We start from the raw sequence: 12,301 nt of genomic DNA on the forward strand, positions 1-12,301 counted from the left end.
ACATATTTTCACATGTTTTATTTAACATTGCCGATTTAACATCAATTTCATTAAGTAGAAAATATGACCACCTACTGGATAGTTTAAAGAAGTAATTGCTATTCTTGTTGAGTACCTTACTCATCTTTAAAATCTTTTAATTTTGAGGTAATTGTAGATTGATAGGAAGTTGCAAAAATAGTGCAGAGATATCCTTTTTACTCAGTTTATCCCAGTAGTAACATCTTTGTATGAGTGTAGTGTATAATATCAGAATCAGGAAATGGATATTGGTGCAGTCCTCACTAATATACATTTGTTTATTTTTAGAAATCACATTTTTTGAATTTCATATTGGGTAAAGCATTTATTTTACTTATGAGACTTATGTAAAACTATTTTGTCTTTCAGCAATTTTTCCAGCTGGTCAAATTAAGAAAGCTTGGACTTAGTGATAATGAAATTCAGCGGCTCCCTCCAGAAATAGCAAACTTCATGCAGCTGGTGGAACTCGATGTGTCCCGGAATGGTAAGAAAGACTCCTCTTACATTATCCATTTGTATCTTCTGATGCTGGGGTGATTTGTAGTAAATCTAACTGGATAAATTTTATTGGAGGTGATTTCCTGATGGTTATGAGAAAACTGTGTGTAAATTTTGGGATGAGATTAATGACATTGTTGAATAGTTTAGTTAACTTGTAAGTATTTGTCCCACCCAAAGAATTTAACCATTTTTAGGTATCAGTGTTCGTTTGAACTGACTCATAGGGTAGAGACTTGGCTTGGAAATCATGTGCCCTAGTCTTCTTCCCTCACCCCTGGTCTCTCCCCACTGCCCCAAATGCCAGTTTGACTGAACATGGCATTGCAGGCTGGTGTGGTCATTGGTCCAGTGTCTGGTGGCTGTTGAGATGAGGGGAGCTGTTCTGAGGAAGGACTGATTTCTTCTGGCTGTGGTTCAGTTGCAGGGAGTGCTGTGAGAATCTCTCCCTACGGTAAACAGGGTATCTTCTGTCATTTTAATACAGTTCCAGTTAGGCAGTTCTAGCCACTTGATTGTGTGTGAATTGTGAATTGTGAATATATATTGATTTCCAGATTTCACTATAATGTTGCATCCTTTATATTGAATTTCTAATAGGGTTTTTGTATTTATATCCTGTTAAACCTCTCACTTTTTTTAAAAATTTATTTTATTTATACAAGAACCGGGGTACAGGCCAGATGCGCGGGAGGGTGAGAGGATTCACCAGAGACAGAGCAGGGAACAGAACAGGCAGACTGATGAAATACACTGCTCAGGAGAGGTCTGCCGTGCTATGTGGGTTGCTCCGAGGCCGGTGGGGATTGAACAGGCACTGCCGAGGCTGCGGATAGCTTCACAGCGCTGCGCTCAACCACCTGTGCCACCAGGGAGGCCCTTAACCTCTCACTTTTAATGGGTACCCTGGTTTAGCCTTGTGTTTTATGGCTCTGACATCACCCTAAAGTGGGCTGCCACCCCTGCTTGTGCAGCATCTTTGTTTGATTAATTGCTTTTAGTTAAAGTGGCAGCTCCCAGTTGTCCTGTCCTTAGTGATAGAATTCAGTTCTTGTGAGGAAATGACACTAATTTTTTTCAGGTTAGACCCTAATATGCTCTCACTTATTTATAAAAATGATAATCTTTTCTTTTTCTGATATCACACACCAGTTTTGTTTTTGCTTTCCTACAGAAATATTTACATTTCTTTTCGATGAACTTCAGGTTTGGGTCTTTCAGGCCCATGTCTTCCACAGAAACCCCAGAGCCCAGATGCAGTATTTTTCTGCAGATCATGGTTATAATTCAGCAGTGATAAATGGTATTTGATTGAAAACATGGTAAAGAAAAACAGCTTTCCTCTTTTTAAATTGCTGACATCTGTCAGATCCCTTAAGTTGGAAACTGTCTTTAGGCCAAGCCGTATGTTCTTGACAGAGAGTGCACTTGAATTTTTCTTAAGAATTATTTCTTACCTTGACATCACTAGAAAAAGAAGAAAAAATATTTTGGGGAGTTTGTTACAGAGTGTCTTATTTGGTTGTGGGAAACTCGAATCTGCTTAGTATAAAGAGAAATTAATTGTCAGGATGGGGGTGGAACTGATAGATAGTCCCAAAGCATTGGCGTGGGGTTCACATCTGACACCATCTTTGGGTTTTGTGATTTCTGCCTTAGGGTGTGTCTGCTTCTGTTTGTGGGTTCTCTTTTTTCCCTCCCTGTTGCCCTACTCTCTTGGAAGTGTCCTCTCCACATCCAATTTGTTGTAGTCTCTCTCATGCACATTTTGGCTTCTGCTCCTCCTGTGGCATCTGTTTGCCTCTTCCCTGTGTCCCTTTATACCTTCCAGCATGTTGATAAAAGAAGCTAAACCTCCACTGCAGTCAGTGTCAGGACATGAAAAAGTTTCCTTTCCTTGTTTGACCTTTTCTGCAGTAATCAGATTCTTGAGAAGAGTTTCCACCTTATCAGGCTCTTTTAGGAATGCTGAGGGGGAACTTTGATTCCTGGAGTAAAATTAGACCTTTCCTGATGTTCCCTTGTTCAAACGAGGGAGGAAAGACAAATTTCATGTTTCTTTCCTAAAGCCTCTCTAAGTTTTTAATAGTCATTTTCTAGGTCAAGAAGAGAATCTCTAAACACTGACTTTTGTGGCTTTGGTTTTTTATATTTCAGACATAAAGTCAAGGGAATTTTGTGTTGTCTTAGAAAAAGAGTGTGCGCTTAGGGAGAAAGAGGGAAATGTTTGTGGGTTATGTGTATGCTGTGGGGACCTTTTCTGAGGTAAAAGTAGAGACTTGGGATGAACACAGTGCATATTGTCTCTTCTCCAGAATGATTAGGTGCTTGGGAGAGAGGACCCTGGGTCAAAACCTAGGATCTCCCCACTCAGCACCCAAGTGACTTTGGGCAGCTCCCCAACTCCCCCAAGGTGCTGGGACTTGTTCTATGAAGGAGTAGAACAGGGTCCTGCCACCTGTAAAAATCCAGTGAGAGGTGAGGAAAGTGACTGAAACTCATGTCCTAACTTAGTACTTAGTGGGTTATTTTTTTTCTTTTATTAATCTTGTAATTTTCTTACGTTGTTCATTTTTGTACAATATTTGGCTTCTCCCCTCAGGTGTAGTCCTTATAAATATCGACCATCACATCATCTGTGAACCATCACCATGGTCCCTTGTGCTCTTCCACTCCTGTTTGGATTCCTTTTCTTCCCACTCCCCTGCTTTTTAAGCCTTAGATCTATAGTTGCCTACAAGTTTTGTCTTTTTTTTTTTTGTTCCTTTGTATAGTTTTCCTATATTCCTCCAATAAGTGATAGCATCCAATATTTTTCGTTTTCCTTCTCACTTATTTCACTGAGCATAATCCCTTCCAGCTCCATCCATGTTGTTGCTAATGACATGAATTTATCTTTTTTGATTGCTGAGTAATCTACTGTGGATAGACACTGCATTTTCTTGATCCAGTCATCCATTTTTGGGCATTAAGGTTGTTTCCATATCTTAGCTATTACAAATAGTGCTTTAGTAAACATAGGAGTGCAGATAACTTTTTGAATTAATATTTTGTGCCCTTTGGGTAGATTCCTAGGAGTGAAATTGCTGGTCATATAGTGGATCCTTTTTTAATAATTTGAGGGTCCTCCACATAGCTTTCCATAGTGGTTGGACCTGTTTGCATTCCCACCAGCAATGTTAAGAGATAACTGAAGTGAAGGAAAGGCTGATTAGTTTTTTTTTACTATGCCTTGCCAAAGAGGTCATGAGCTTATTTCATTTATGGGGTAAGCAATGTTAAGAGGGTTCCTTTTTCTCCACATCCTTGCCACTATTTGTTGTTGTTAGTTTTTTTAAATGTGGGCCATTCTTATTGGTGTGAGGTGGTATCTCATTGTGGTTTTGATTTGCATTTCCCTGATTACAAGTGATGATGAGGCTTTTTTCATGTGCCTGTTGGCCATTTGCATTTCCTTTTTGGAGAAGTGTCTTTAGCTCTTCTGCCCATTTTTTGACTGGGTTGTTTACTCTGTTTTTGTTGAGTTGTGTAAACTCTTTGATATAAGTCCCTTATCAGTTGTATGAAGTGGTGGATTATTTTTTAATCAGGCAAATAGAAAACCATATGTGGAATAAAGAAACTAGATGTTTCCTCTGAACATAGATTAAAGGATGCTTGAAGTACATTACATTGGTATTTGAGTTATGTTGTGAAGCTTTCACAGAAAGCACATGGGCTTCAAATTATGCTCAGATTCCCGAGGTAAAGAGCATACACTTTTTTTCTTGGGTTCTGTTTTCTCTGTCCAGTTCTTAGCCATTGGAGGAAATGAGCTCTAGATTTGTAAGAAGAGATATTACCTCGTAGTACCATCTTGCTATCCAAGAATCTAGGCAGACTTTCTTGAATCATGAACACTGCCAGAAGGGTTAGTAATTTGAATTTTATAGTCTGTTCTGTAATTTGACTTTTATGACAGTACTATATTATTATCCATTTATTTCAATTTTTCCCCAAGGTTTAAGGTACATATCACCAGCATGATTAGAGATGATTTTAAGTGATACTGCCAGAATGCAACTTTCACATTGAATCATAGTGAGAAAGTTAATCCTTAAAAATTTTCTTCTTTTGGATTGCCTTTTTGTAAAATTTAATAATGCTATGTTTATTATTACATTTATCTTTTCTATCTGGTTGTGATTATAGCTTTCTATTCATGTTAGTAGTTTAAAGAAATTTGTTTCCTTTAGAAATAACTCTTACTCAAGTTAAAAAAGTAGATTTAAAAGAAGAATGTAAATAATAAAGAATACAGGGGCTCTACCAGTATGGCAAAATTGTAAAGGTGAAATAGAGATAACCAAAGTGAAGGAAAGGCTGATTAGTTTTTACCATGCCTTGCCAAAGAGGTCATGAGCTTCTTTCATTTATGGGGTAAGTAATATTGCATACAAGAAAAACATGGGGACTGGACACCCTGGCTAAGTACTTGCAAAATGAAGTTAACAAGAAACTAAAAGTTAGTGTCAGTACAAGTCATCAGTAGTACCAGGACTGCACTTCTGTGCAGGACTACTGTGGTCTGTAGCTGTGAGTTTGTTTGATGAAATCTAAAGCCATTTTTGAAGCTTGATGAAATGACCTGGCATGACATCAAGTCTTAGGGTTTCTGAGTATGCCTGAAAACACTAAATCCAGAGTGCCTGGAAGTCCTGCTACTTATTTATGAACAGTTAGCCCCCCATATTTTGGTAACAGCTGCATACACCCACACCAGAAATGTGATAGAAGCCAGTTTTCACCCATGTAGACTTTATACTTGCCACAGTCAAGCCCTTGTTCCTTCCTTTATTACATAATTCAGGCTTAAGTTTAGTGTTGTTTAGCACACTGCACCAGGGACTGGACTTAATGTTACAGTGGGAGGGGCTTCTTGTCACTCAAAGTTTTACAGCAGACATCCAGTGAAGGGAAGTCCCATCACTCTGTCCTCCACCTCATGGTTGGAGCACTAAACACTTTCCATCCCAAAAGCTTGCTTTCTTTTCTTTCCTTTGCAACCATCACTTTGCAATCATGAACCCTTTCTCCATTTGAATTTTCACCATTTCTTTTGTTAGGAAGAGTCTTTTTAATATAGAAAAAATTTAACTGCATTCTGCTCACTATTAATTCTAGATAACAAAACCTACATTTAAAGTGGAGGTAGACAGTAATTGGATTCTCTAAGTTTTCTAACCACCTTTCCATGCTGCAGTGTTTTTCAGGATACAATGTTTAAATGTGAGGATGCATAGAAACCATTTTAAACACTGAAGAAATTGGAATACATTTTGCAAATACATCCTTCCCCCTCTTTTGGACAAAGTGAAGAAACATCAATATTTTAGCAAATAAACCTGAAAATCTGTCACAATTTAATGTTGCAAATTATTAAATTCTAACAGTATCTTTGCTTAAAATGTTTTTTAAACTCTTGAAGAATTTGTAGGCTAATATTTGCATTATCATTGGGCCAATAATTTCACTTTTTTAGTTTTTAAATTTATTTATTTTCTTATATTGTTGTTGATTATTTGATTTCTCCTCTCAGATGTAGTCCCCATAGTTCTCCCATCACCATAGCACCCATGTGCTTGTCCCGCCCCTGTTTTGGCCAATAATTTCACTTTTTAGAGTGGATTGGTTTTTAAAAACAATCAAAAACTATTTAATACCAACTTATGTAAATAAATAGAACAATACTTTATAACTCAAAATCTGCCTCAGATAGCAATTTCAAAAAAGCACATGCATATAAAAGTAAATTATTGTTACTCTTCATTATATTAATGTGGTTTATTTCCTCTTATCAAAAAATTGTGACTATACTGCATAAGTTGTAGGTTTATATAATTTGTTTCCCCCCTTTCTCTCTTTTTTTTAATTAGCAGGTTTATAATAGAAATGGTAACCTCTGAGTTGAGATCAACACCTCTGAAAATATTTTTTTAGGTCAACAAGCTATTCAGTTAGTTCCAGTTTCTAAATGCTTTGTCTATTTTAGGTGGTTCTTTATCTTCCATGTCTCCCTCCCCAATTCATTCATTCTCTCTGTCTTTACATGCTATGCTGTTAGGTGTTGAATTTTTCAAAAACGGTGGTGGATTTACACAGAACAGCTAAATTACAGAAGCATAAGTAATTGCAGTGGTTTCTCCTGAAATAAAACAAAACCCCAACATGTGGGATGACAGTTTCTGCTTACTTTTTAATTAGGTAATTTAGGTTGATATCAGAGTAACAGTTTGAACTCTATATGTGATTGAGAATGAGTTACATTATTGCTGCATCTTGACTTTTGAGGTTGCCTATTTAGTTATGTGAATCTGGTTGAGCCAAGGGATGCCAAGCCTCCAGGCAGCTCCATGCTTGATGGCATTCTTTGTTAGGATGGTGACAGCAGTGTGCTGCTGCGACTGCAAACAGTATTGTGAGCTTATTAGAAAAGATGTATCTTAGACAGGGGTGAGGAGCCAAGAAGGAATGAGGAATTTAGGAGCAGGACTAAGAACTACAATTTGAGGATTATATATAGAAATGATTTGATATTAAAATAAGCTTTTTAAGTGTTGAATTAATCTTCAGTCTAACAATGTGCTCAAAGCTAATAATGAATTATGATTCTGAATTCTTTTTCAATTTGCAAAGATTGAATCCTGGCCTTTTTAAAAAATGCATATAGTTATCAACTATGGTTCTTAATTATTTTTTTGTGTCAGGCAAAATTTATTGAATACCTCTTGTATTTATGTAAGAATCTTTGCTGAATTCTTCTGTTCCTTAAGGAGGTACACTACAGGCACAATAGCAATGTCAGGAACTGATCATTAACACTATTTCACTGCTCATGTAACATTAGTTACATGGATTAAGTGCTGGGGTCAGCAGAGAGGTGTCAGTAACAATGTAACTGATTTGAAAGGGGCTTGAAGGTGGAATGAGGTATTTTTGGTAAAAATCAAAGAAGTCTAACAAATCTCATACTTTAGTTGCAAATTTGAGGTCATTAATGCATGTCAGCTGAGTGTCATTGTTACTTATTAAATAATTTGTTCAAATGTTTGCTACAGACTTAAGGAGTCAATGATACTATTGAAGATGCAAATTGTTACATCAGGGTCTGTGCTTCAAAGTGCTAACTTCCACCAAAACAGAAGGAGTTCTCCTTTGACTCAAACTAAATGCATATAGCCACAGTGTGAATTTATTGGAGGAGGAAGTCACATCACAACAATATGAGTATAGAATTCAATTGGCAGCAAGAGGGGGAAGGTTATGAATCTCTTGGCAAGGCTGGGGAGACTGGCAATGCATGCAGGGTGGGTGGGGTCTGGCCCCAAGCGATCCTGGCAACCTTTGCTCTATAGGGGAGGGAAGGGCCACTCCTTAGAGTGAAAGTCTCTGACTGCTCTCACCCAAATCTGTAGAAGGCATCAGGGGTACCAGCATGGAGCCTGTCCTAAGTCCAATTTAAGTCTCAGGTTGACCTAAATTTGATGCCTATTTTATACTGTTTTTCACAGGCATATTATCAGAATCAGCTGTTAATTTTGTTTTAGGTAGATAGAACCTCTTTACACAGGTTTTTGTCTCTCTTTGCCTTTCATATGTATGCTTATCAGTATCTTCATACAAATAAGTGCTTGCTTTTTTAATTGATAACTTTTTTAAATTAATAACTTAGTTCTGATCATTACAGTATTAATACCTATGATACAAATATCTCAGTGCTTGTCTCTTAAATATTCAAGGAAAATCTTAAGATTTATCAAAAATCCAAAGAAGTGCTTAATGCATAGCAATAAGAACTAAAGCTTCATGTGTTGTTATGGGAGTCTTTTCTCATGGTGCAGCTGACTATTACTGTGCTATAAAGGATCTACTTTGTCAGGTGACACACTAAACTCTGTGGACTAGTCAAGTTAGACTAGTGATCTTTAAAAAAATGCCAAAATCTCAAGGATGACACACAATGAGGAACTTTATAGTGCACAGTGTGTGTGTGGGGAGGGGGGGGGAAGGGGTGTGAGGCAGTACATGTAGGATGAGAAGGTAGGTGGTGAGCGGCTCTGCTCTATACAAAGAACTAGGCTTCCTTCTTGTGATGCTTCATTTTCATTCAGCTCTTGGCCTCCAGGTTCCTCATGAGAGGGGGAGGAAAAGGGGTGCTGTGCATGGGTGATTTTTATGGGCCATACCAAGAAGTGGTGTGCATCTTGTCCTTCCATTTTCTGTTGGTTTCTTTTATGTCCCCACCTTAATTGAAAGGAACTAGGAAATGTAGTTGTTATTTACTCAAGAAGAAGAAAAATCTGGCTATTTGTAAGCACTAGCTTTATCTGTCACAATCAACGTTTAGATGAATACTAGAATTGTTTGATTTTATGTCATTGGTCGTACACAGGTCTAGTGTACACACACACACGATTCTGTTGAACTGCCATAATCTTCCAGTGAATGACATTTATAGGAAATTCAGATGTATGCTCAAAGAAACAGGGTAGATTTCCTTCCTACATCTGCACAAAAATGTACAAACCCAGGAATAGATTAAAATGCCTGGCCTCTGATTTGCTATTAGCCAAAAACCTGTGAAAATATACATGATGTTTTTAATTTGAATTTTTAGAAACTAATTTACATTAGATTTTGAAAATTAGTTTTATGTTTCAGGAATGTTTGAAGCACTTGCTTTAGACAATATGGGATCATCAAAAGTTTTCAAGACAGGGACCACATCTTGAAGACATTATTTAACCTCTTTGTGTCTCAGTCCCTTTATCCGTAAAATGGAGATTGTAACTACCTACCTGACATAAGTAGTGGGCCTCTTAAAAGAGGCCGTGTATGTATAATGCTTACAACAATGCCCAGGACATAATGAACTCTCAAAATTAGCTGCAGTGATTAATCCTCTCATGGGTTTTCATTTTGGGTCAGGAAGGTCTGAACTAGGACTGAGAGAGTAAGAGAACAGGGCAGGGGAGAGTTCAGCGGGCTTGAAGGATGAGCCATACAGGCGGGGGAATTTTCTGCCTGAGGTCATGTCTGGGTACTCAATACCGTGTGCCAGGAGGTGTGTTGTTTCATAACACTGTATTTCATCTAATCCACAGATTTATCCTGTGAGAGGGTTAGAGCATGGTAGGATGACTGAGGAGGAAACAGACACTTGAAAAAGTTGTGAGGTGCCCAAAATCACACCCTTAGTTAGTGGTAGGACTGAAATGAGGAACCCAGAGAGGTAGAACTTTTAATTATTTGGAGCCTACCAAAGATGATAAAGGGAGGGCCAATAGTTTCATTTGTTTTGAAAGAAAGGATATAGACAATACTATGATTAGATACACTCTGAATTTGGAGTAAAAACTGGGAAAAAATCATCCTAAGATACTTAAACTCATAAAGTCTACATTGTAAATGGATTCAACCCCCTGTGGAAGTGCTTTGTGAAGAGATGCTTTGTCAATCTTTCATGGCCAGAAATGGAATAGCATTTAAGAAGAGATTGGGCCTTTTTCAGTAATCTTGATGTAACACTTTTAAGGTAATTTGTTGTGCAATCTTGGCAGAAGATCACAGTCACAAAAGATCGGTGCATTGCCAGAAGTATAGAACAGGGAAAACCATAAACTAAGACTTGGAAAGAGAATTGATTAGGCGACATGAATGCCCTGGGTCTCTTGGAAGTAGTGTAGCTCATTCCTATGGAGATGATGTTGTTGTCTCTGATTACTAGTGAATTAATTAATCCCTTATTCATTACCAGGGTCTGAGTATTCACTGAACACTATGATGGGGCATTTAATCCTCTGATCTGGGCACTGAAGAGAGGTGATATCCTGACATTTGGACTTTAGTACCTGGTTGCATTAGGATTCAGAGCCCTCAGTAAGTCCCATGTGAGTCATCTTAGTGTGGCATGTGACTTCTTAGTCTTATATTCTCTAACAAACTGTCACTGACCTGGTAAATAGATGATTCACCTGATAGATCTCTCCCATGGCATATTATGCAAAACTCTGCTCCAGCATCTAGTGAGTTCCCTCTGAAATTATTTGCAATATAGGGTAGCACTCATTTAGCAGGTTTTCTTTTATTTCTCTCTATAGAAGATGTGAATTACATTTGATCTACCCCTGAGAAGACTAGGAAGAGTACCGTGAGAAGGGTAGAGAAGTGATTTACTGGGATCATTTCTTTTACATCTTGTGTTTTATAATGTGCTTTTTACTGCTGGTGTATAATAGTGAAATACAAAAGGAAACATTGTTGAAAAGCCAAGAGAACTGTGAATATATGTAGCATCAGAATGTATATTGGGAGCTTACTGTATACAGGTTAAGAGGCCAAACATATTGTGTATATTATTTCCAGGAAGTAAGCTTGCCTTTTCTCTTTATAGATAAAAAATTTGAGTCTCATTAATACGTCACAGGGATGTAGTACATAACTTAGTAACTGTAGTTAATAATAATCCTGTATGGCTTATTTGAAAATTGCTAAAAGAATAGATCTTAAAAGTTCCTATCACAAGAAAAAAGATTTGTAATTACATATGGTGACAGATGCTAACTGGGTTTATTGTGATGGTCATTTCACCATATATATATATGTATGTATTAAATCATTATATGCTATATACCTGAAACTGATACAGTGTTATGCATCAACTATACCTCAGTTAAAACAATGAAGCTCAGATTAAAAATTTTGTCTTTGATTGTGTGACTAAAAATAGTAAAGCTGGTTTTTGATCCCGAGTTTATTAGACTCCAAATCATAATTCTCTCTGTTATAATAATTTTATATCCTACTAACCAGAGGTAATTGTCATTAATGTTTTTATGCAGTTTTGAAAATTTTTTTTTGTTTTACAAAATTGGGATTATGTAGCATGAAGATAAATCTATCTTGCTTTTATTCATTTAAGATAGGTTGGGAGCAGTTTCCATACCATCATTGCTAAACACTTAAGTGTTTAAAAATTAATCATTGCCTCTTGCCTTTTCATCTTTCTGGCCAATATATGAACAGAACTGTAACTTTCACACCAACAGGAAGCTGTAGGTTTCAAAGGCTTGGTGTAGGATAGGTGGCTAACAAGGAGGAGAATTTCCAGAAGGATGTGATAAATTGAAAGCCATCCAGACAGAGGGAAGAAAGAGGTGAGTAAGCAGTTTAGAAGTCTCTGCCTAATTAGGATTCCTGTGTTGAAATAAGTCAGGGAGGCACAATTACCCCTTAGGGCCATGTGGTTACAGAGGTACAGCTGGAAAGAATGTGGGCAGAAGCTGACCAAGCATAAATGCGCAGATGTTTTTAAGGTTCTGTGAAGCAATCAGTTCTGTATTTACCTAACGTATATTTTGTTTGTGAAGGTGCTTGTGGAAAGTACCATTATACATTAATAGTTGATGTCTTGAAGTATTTAACTTTGTTGTTCAGTCTTTGTTTGATGGTGGTGCAAAGTGCTAAAGAATAGGCCTTCTTCCTTTCAGTGGGCCTGATGAGTGGTGGGTCAAGAGGAACAAGTGGGTTGAACAAATAGGAAGTGGGAGGACCAACTGCCAATAACTTGACACATGCCCCAAGCCAGAGGCATCTTGGAGACCACCCCTTCCCCCCCACTTCCAACACACACACACACACACACACACACACACACACACATTTCAGTACCTTGTTCTATTCAGGGACTTTGCTTTTTCATAATTAGAGGAAAAGTTAGCCACTCTCCATCAAGTGGCCT

The 12,301-nt window shown here is 37.5% G+C and overlaps 1 protein-coding gene across 2 annotated transcripts in view; it reads left to right on the forward strand.

Moving 5' to 3' along the window:
- Positions 1-12,301, forward strand: part of LRRC1 (leucine rich repeat containing 1) — a 123,771-nt gene that overhangs the window by 43,873 nt on the left and 67,597 nt on the right. For both annotated transcript variants that reach the window (XM_037519875.1, XM_054698875.1), the window contains exon 2: positions 391-508. In XM_037519875.1, coding sequence (XP_037375772.1) covers positions 391-508 — 118 coding nt within the window. The remainder of the gene's footprint in view (positions 1-390; positions 509-12,301) is intronic.

This window comes from Talpa occidentalis, unplaced genomic scaffold, assembly GCF_014898055.3.
Source record: "Talpa occidentalis isolate TD23 unplaced genomic scaffold, MPIMG_talOcc4v2.1 talOcc4.2, whole genome shotgun sequence".
NCBI classification, from domain to species: domain Eukaryota; kingdom Metazoa; phylum Chordata; class Mammalia; order Eulipotyphla; family Talpidae; genus Talpa; species Talpa occidentalis.